Source organism: Grampus griseus, assembly GCF_964374135.1.
Source record: "Grampus griseus genome assembly, chromosome: 1".
NCBI classification, from domain to species: Eukaryota; Metazoa; Chordata; class Mammalia; order Artiodactyla; family Delphinidae; genus Grampus; species Grampus griseus.
The window spans coordinates 161,447,792-161,455,977 of record NC_139017.1 but is presented as its reverse complement, the minus strand read 5'-3'; the positions used below and the strand labels follow the sequence as shown (position 1 = coordinate 161,455,977).

At 43.4% G+C, this 8,186-nt stretch overlaps 1 protein-coding gene across 1 annotated transcript in view; it reads right to left on the bottom strand.

Annotated features, from left to right (window-relative positions):
- Positions 1-339: 339 nt before the first annotated feature.
- PTAFR (platelet activating factor receptor) overlaps positions 340-8,186 on the bottom strand; it is a gene marked incomplete at its 3' end in the record, with an annotated part of 34,193 nt that continues 26,346 nt past the window's right edge. The window contains exon 2 of the mRNA XM_082679505.1: positions 340-1,414. Within this exon, the coding sequence (XP_082535631.1) occupies positions 340-1,398 (1,059 nt within the window). The 5' untranslated portion in view covers positions 1,399-1,414. The remainder of the gene's footprint in view (positions 1,415-8,186) is intronic.

The following is an 8,186-nucleotide window of genomic DNA, read 5'->3' as shown; positions in this document are numbered from 1 at the left end:
GTAGGATGAACTGGGTGGCTCAGTGTCAACCCCCAAGGACTGCCCCTGGCCCTGACATTCCTCCCAGAGCTGTCAGACTCAGGCGCTCGGGATGAGGTTACCAACCAAGGTTATTATGGCATGTGCCCAAAGGTGGCTGAAAGGGCTCGTTCAAGTTCTGGATTTCCCAGCAGTCTGGCTCTACCCAGCATCGACACCTTGGTGAGGTAGCCTCCATACCTAATGGGCCACCAGTGCCCAGGGAGCAGATGCCAGGGCCGCATCAGACACCCCTTCCTCCCCCAGGTCCCTCCATGATGTCCATGGAGGATAAGCCTCTGGGCTCCAAACAATCTGGGCCTAATCTTTGAGGGAATTGACAGGGACCTCTTTGAGCGGCATGACCACTTCGGTGCCTGTCTCCGTGGTGAGCCGGGAGCATTTCCGGCTGCTGCGCATACTGTAAAACTTCTCCATTAGGTGCTTACGGAACTTCTTGGTGAGGAAACAGTAGATGATGGGGTCTAAGACACAGTTGGTACTAAGGAGGCAGAGAGTGACCTGATGTGCATCGTTAATAGCCTGGTGGGAGTTGCTCTTCTGGAAGTCCAGCTCAGCCAGGGTCCAGGGCAGCTGTACAATGTGGTGGGGAACAAAGCAGATGATGAACACAGCCAGCACCGTGCAGACCATCCAGAGCGCCCGGCACTTGATCTCTGCATTGCGCTGCATCTGCATCGGCTGCGTGAGCAGCGTGACGATGATGACCAGGTTGCAAAAGAGGATGATGAGGAAGACGAGGAAGAAGCTGAACACGAGGACGACGTGGATGATGAGGACTGGGATACTGCGCTTCTCGTAGTGCTCAAAGCAGCGTGTGATGTTGCCTGAGCCCGTCTTGTTGGGCACTGTGTTGGTGGAGTCCAGGATGAGGTAGTAGGATGCAGCGGCCACAATGGCCACCCAGATGATCAGGGACAAAAGGATGCCACGCTTGCGGGTGGTGACCTGAACGGTCTTGATGGGCTGTGTTACAGCCTGGAAGCGATTATAAGTGATGACGGCCAAAAAGGCCACTGAGCAGTAGGTGTTAATGAAGAAGAAGCAGCCAGCGAGGTTGCACAGGAATTCAGGAAGAATCCAGTTGCCCTCGTTGTAGTAGTAGAGGATCCACAGGGGCAGGGTGACCAGGAAGAGCAGGTCAGCCATGGTGAGGTTCACCATGAAGATCTTTATCTCGTTGAATTTCTTGGAAGGGTACAGGTGGGCAAAGACCCACAGCACATAGCTGTTGGCGAGGACCCCCAACACAAAGATGATGCTGTAAAAAATTGGGAAGAGGGTGTATCGGAACTCAGAATCCACATGAGATGAATCATTTGCCTCCATCACGGTGGGCTGGAGTGGGCAGCTGGTCATAGGATCCTACCTGTGCCTGGAAGACCACACAGAGATTCCGGTTAATGAAGGGCTAACAAGGGACTATCTGATTTACTCAGTTCCAAGACTCTCATTTTGCACATTTTAAACACTCTAAAATTGGTGGCATTTTCCAATTAATTGGCATTTTTTTCTTCCTACATAAAATAATGGTGTGTTTTTTAAATGAATGGCCTCTGACATTCAATAAAATCAGTGGCAGTTCAGTTTCTTTTCTCTTGTTCCATTTAAAAATATACTTTTTTATTCTTTAGCTTGTTTTGACTTAGAGTTTTAGATAATCTATTCCTGGTGATGAAACAGATGGAAATTAAATTTTTTTTTAATTTAAATTCTATGGTTTTTAATTTCTGACAAAATTTGAATATTGGTCTAGTGATGAAATTTGAGATAAAAATTTTGATGGTAAAATGCCTTATGTTAAAAAATAATTCACATGCCCATACACAATCTAGAAAGTACACAGATGTATATTAGAGTCACCCAGAGAATGAAATAGTAGCTATATATTAGAAAGAATGAGTTAGATCTGATTGTACTGCCATGTAAAGTTGTCCCTGGATAATATTGTTCAGTAAAACAAAACAAAACAAAAAAGTTGGTATGACCCCGTTATGTACTTGTATATGATATAGAAAATGATCTAGAAGGTTACCCCTCAAAGCGATGACAGTGGTGAAACCTCTGGAAAGGTGAGGTGGGCTTGGTGGGAGGTATAATTACTTTACATTTTTTTTTGTTTGTTTAAACTTTTTAGGAGTGTGCATTGCTTTAGTAATTAAAAATTTTTAAGTATAATTTTAAAAGAAAAGTATACAATGGAGAAGCCCAACAGACTATACTTGAACCAAGTAAACAAGAGTAGCATCATCATTAGTAAGACATGTCAACATCATGTACCCCTGGTACGATGTACTGACAACGACACAACACCACTTCTGTGGTATTCTTGCCAAAAATGCATAATCTCAATTTAGCCATGAGAAAACATCAGACAAAGCCAAATTGTGCAACATTCTACAAAATGACTGATCAATAGTGTCAAGGTCACGAAAGACAAGGAGACTGAGGAACTATCATAGATCAGAGGATATAAAGGAGACATAGGACAACTAAGTGCAAAGTGGGATGCTGGATTGTACCCGGGAACAGAAATATTGTTAGGGGAAAACTGGTGAAGTTCAAATAAGGTCTGTAATTTAGATAATACTGTAAACATGTTCATTTCCTGGTTTTGATCATTGTACTATTGTTTTATAAATTGAGAATGTTGGGTAAAGGGCATATAATGAACTCTTTGTACTATTTTGCAACTTTTTTGAAGGCCTAATATTATTTCAAAACAAAAAGGTGTTTGTTTTAAGTACAGTTGACCCTTGAACAACACAGGTTTGAACTGTGTGGGTCCACTTATACATGGATTTTTTTTTTGATTAATACAATACAATACAATACAAAAATACAATACTACACGACGCATGGTTGGATGAATCCACAGATACGGAACCCCACAGAAGGAGAGACAACTGTAAAGTTATAAGAAGATTTTCAACTGCGGGGAGGGTGGCGCCCCTAATTCCTGTGTTGTTCAAGATTCAACTATATAGGAAAGAAGATTAAAAGTAGCCATAATCGCACTACCCAAAGTCTGGTTCATTTTCAACAGTTCTTTGTCCCCATCCACTGTCCAGAAAAACCAGTTCCTCCCTCCCCTCTTGTCCCTCCCACTATGTTGCCATCACGTGAGCCTGGAAGCCCCTCTTATGTTTGTGTTGCAGCTGAGGGGGATGGGATGGCAAGAGACTCGGGATTAAGCAAGGCCCAAGGCTCATCATATATCTTAGTAGAGTGAAAAGAGCAGGGAATAGGCAGTGAGAAGCAAGGAAGACAATTAACACTTAAGAGCATCTCTTTTGGAGCCAGGCACCCTGCTCAGTGCTTCCACACGCACTACCTTTGAGTCTCGCGAAAGCCCTTTGAGATAGGAAGTAAGATCCCCATTTTACAGAATAGGAAACGGAGTATAGGGTGGTTATGTGACTTGTCCAAGGTCACACAGCATTAAGGGATGGAGCCAGGATCTCAAATCTAGCTCTGTCTTCATATGTTCATTCATACATTCAACCAAAAATATTTCTGAGCACCAACTGCGTGTCAGGCTCACTGCCAAACACAGGAGAGGCAGGGTGAACATGACCGACAGGACCCTGCCTTCAGGGAACTTAGAGTCTCATGGGGGCGATAGACAAAAGCAGTGTAAACAAACATAGCTGCTATACAAAGAAAATAGGGTGCTGACAGGGAGAAGAAAACAGAGATCTACTTTTTTAATATAAATTATTTATTTATTTATTTATTATTTATTTTTGGCTGCATTGGGTCTTTGTTGCTGCACACGGGCTTTCTCTAGTTGTGGCGAGCGGGGGCTACTCTTCTTTGCAGTGAGCGGGCTTCTCATTGCAGTGGCTACTCTTGTGGAGTACGGGCTGTAGGCACATGGGCTTCAGTAGTTGCAGCACATGGGCTCGGTAATTGCGGCTCACAGGCTCTCGAGCGCAGGGTCAGTAGTTGTGGCACATGGGCTTAGTTGCTTTGTGGCATGTGGGATCTTCCCCGACCAGGGATCAAACCCGTGTACCCTGCATTGGCAGGCAGATTCTTAACCACTGCGCCACCAGGGAAGTCCCAAGATATCTAGTTTGAAAGGAGGTGACATTTCCATTGAGGCCTGAAAGAAGAGCCTAGGAAGAGAGTTCCAGGCAGAGGGATCTGCATGAGTCTAGCACTATGGCAGGAAAGAGATTGGTAGGTTCCAGGAACTGGAAAAAAGGCCACCTGATGGCCCTTGCCCTGACCTCTGGCTGCCACTCCACCCTCATCTCATGCCACCTTCTCACCAGGTTCCAGCCAAAATGGACTTCCCAGGTGGGTCTTCAAACTCACCCAGAACTCTCCTGCTTCAGCCTGCACACATACCATGCCACTGCCTTGAACGTGCTTCCCTATCCACACCCCACTGCCACCTGGCCAACTCCAACTCATGTTTCAGACCTTAGCTGAATTTCACTTCTTCAGGGAGGTCTTCAATGACCTCCAGGTCAGGTCAAGTCCCATCTCAAAGCTCCCTATACTTCTTCTTAAATCTTAGCACAATTGTAATCGTATTCATGTTTGTATGATCGTTTCACACTCTCCCACTTGACTGTGAGCACTGGCAGATCAAGGACCTTGTCTGCCTAATCAACACTATTCCCAGCACCATGAATCAATAAATAAAAGGAATGGGTAATAAGCCTTGTTAATTACACTCACCCCTTAGGGAGCCCCAGAACAGTGGAAACACTTGAAGAAGTCTATAGATACTTACAGGTGAGTTTAAAGAAACGACTGGCTGTAATTAGAATTTTTCTCTTGATTGAGAAAAATTTTGTTCTTTGTTCTATTTAGTATATGGTAGTGGTTTGTCTATGTTAATTAAATAAATGTAGGTTCAATTATTCCAAGAAATCATTGCGATTCCTTTAAAAACAAAAAACTCACCCTCAAGTTGCATTGTGAATTACATAGTTGATTTGAATTACATACTTTTATTCTGCTTCCTCAGCAGCAAATTGCTAGCTTCTACTCAGCTGGGATCTTTTCCACTCCTAAAGGTGACCCTGCCATCTGATCCCATAGGTGTAAGACAGTAACTCTCAAAGTGGTCCATGTAAATGAGGGATGAGAGAGGAGGTCTATCTCTGAAAACTTTCAGGGAATCCATGAGGTCAAAATGATCATCATAATAATACCAAGACATTATTTGTCTTCTTCACTGAGTTGACTGACATTTGCACCGACATTACAAAAGGGTGAGCAAAACTGCTGGCTCCTTAGCACCAGTCAAGGCAGGGGTGCCAAACTATCATAGGAGTCATATCTTTCATAGCTACGCATTCAGCGTAAAAAAAAAAAAGCCAATTTCACTTTATTTTTTTATTATATTTTTTTAAATAAATTTTAAAATTCTTATTATTTTTGGCTGCATTAAGTCTTTGTTGCTGGACACGGGCTTTCTCTAGTTGTGGCAAGCGGGGGCTACTCTTTGTTGCAGTGAGTGGGCTTCTCATTGCGGTGGCTTCTCTTGTTGTGGAGCATGGGCTCTAGGCACGCGGGCTTCAGTAGTTGTAGCACATGGGCTCAGTAGTTGCGGCTCGAGGGCTCTTCCCGGACCAGGGCTCGAACCCGTGTTCCCTGCATTGGCAGACGGATTCTTAACCACTACGCCACCAGGGAAGCCCAGTACACATCCTTTTAATAATCTGTGTATCGGAATGGGAAATACACATGAAACATCTCTGCTGCAAACTGGAGTAGAGTGGTTGTCTTCAGAAAAAGAACCAATGCCACTGTTTGAGCTGTGAGCTGAGCTGTTTTTTGGATCATCATTATCACTTGAAAAAATGACTGACAAACTATGGCTTTTCAGAGACTTGGGTATCTGGCAGACTTTTTTCTCAAAAAGTCACTATGGAAATAAAGCGATCCTGTCACTTCAAGTAAAACCTATGATGGGATTTTGCTGCCATGATTAAAATTTGAACTTCCAAGAAAAGATTAAAATGTTTGGAAAATCTGTATCTGCCAGCATGAGCTTGACAGCTTTCCAATATCCAAAGAATTTTCTGATGAGATTGGTAGTGACATTAATTAATACAATTGTTTGATATCTTATAATGAAAAGTCAATATCTGGAAGACCTGTATATCTCAGTGAACCAATATTTTCCAAATGAGGAAAGCATGATGTTTCAAAATTACATAGAGGTAAAAGATTCAAAGGGCAAGATAGACCAATACATTGCCTTGTTCACGGATGACAAAAAGTTTGTTGATATGATTCAGTATACATTGCAACTAACTTTTAAGAAACTACCATTTGTGGAGTTCTGATGTAGAATCAAAGAAGAGTATCACCAGTTATCTGAAAAAGCCATTAAAATATTCCTCCCTTTACAAATACACATACATCTGTGTGAGGGCAGATTTTCTTCATATACTTTAACCAAAACAACATATCACAATAGACTGAGTGTGGAAGTGAATACGAGAATCCAGCTGTCTTCTATTAAACCCAACATTAAAGACATGGGCAAAAAAAAGATGTAAATCAATGTTACTCTTCTCCCTAAATTGTTTATGTTTTGAAAACTTTAGTTATTTTCCACTAAAAACATTATTTATGTTAACATGAAACGAGTTTATTATTGGTTTTTACATTTAAAAACAAAAATTTTTAGAATGTCTTAGTTTTCATTTTGAAGACGGTAAATATTGGTAGGTATACCCATGTAAACAAAAGTTCTCTGGGGCCCTCAATAATTTTTAAGAATATAAAGAGATCCTGAGGCCAGAAAATTTGAAGATCAATGCTCCACAGTCTCAGTTCACCACCCCGCCCCGTCCCCCCATTTCCTTTGAGCCTAAGACGCCCATTCATCTGGGACTGGCCTTGTTTCTTTTTCCTGCTGGACCCTTGTGCCTTAGGGGACCCTGTTCCTGGGGCCCGAGAGGCGGGGGTGAGGAGCAGCCCACAGCTGGGAGGTGTGTGGTGCTCACTCTGCGTCTTTGAGGAAGTCACATCCCTATCCACCCCCAACACCCTATCCCCACCCCTAAGTAAGTCCTGTCCTCTTCTTGGGTTTAGGCTCCAGCACAGTGGAGTAGGGACAACTGTCCTCCAGAAACTATCCAGGCAAAGGACTCCACTCAGGACATCCTCCTGGTCCCTGCCCCTTATGCCACCTCTGCCCAGGCTTGTTGAGAAAGTCTTCCCATGAGGATCAGGATTTGAATAAGGCTCATGAGGTGCTCACCTGGGTACAAAATTTAAGGGAGCGCCCAAAACCTCAGTAATCAAGATAAATAATATTTGGATGCCATCATTTGAAGAATCAAAATCAGTATAACTGATGCTTCCTTTTGCCCCAGGCTCTAATACGGCCCTACCTGGCACTATTATGATCCTGTCTTCATTTAAACTTTTGGTATTTTGTTCATCATGGATTTCGAGGGGTTTGGGGTTTTTTTTTTTTTTGGTATTAATTGATTTAAAAAAAATAGTCTCACCATGTGAATGGGGCACACACAGAATAGCCCAGCTCACCCATTCAGTCACTCATTCATGCCTTCTCTGGACAAACTCACTGCTGCTGGCCTGGGCAGAGTCCTGAGGCTTCTGAGAACAGACCTCGTCTTTGTCCTTCAGTGGCTCACAGGCCATTTTGCAAGAGAGAGATTCAGAAATAGATAGGTGCTTAGTGTTAGGATGGTGGAGGTTCTAGATGTCAGGGTCATTCTGAGTGTGCCCGTGACCCAGACTTGACGGTCAGGAACGACTCCTGCTTATGCTGAAGGAAGACAAGGAGTTAGCCAGATGCAGCTGGGAGAGAGGAAGACGTCTGGAAGAACAGGAGAGGATGTGCTTGTTCTCAGGGAACTTGAGAAGTTTGGTTTGGCTAAAACTTAAAAGGTGGGTGGGGTGGTGGTGAGGAGAGACAGGACCTACAAAGCAAGCATCAGTCAACTGAAGTAGAGTCTTGCATACTAGGCTAAAGGAGTTTGTATTTGATTCTGCTGGAAATGGGGAGTCATTGAAGGATGTGGAGTTTCAGGTTTATGGAATATGGCTTTGACTGTTGTGTACAGAATGAATTGGAGGGGCCTCAGGTCAGAGGCAGGGAGATAACAAAGAGATAACTGCAACTGTCCAGAGCACCAAAGGGAAGC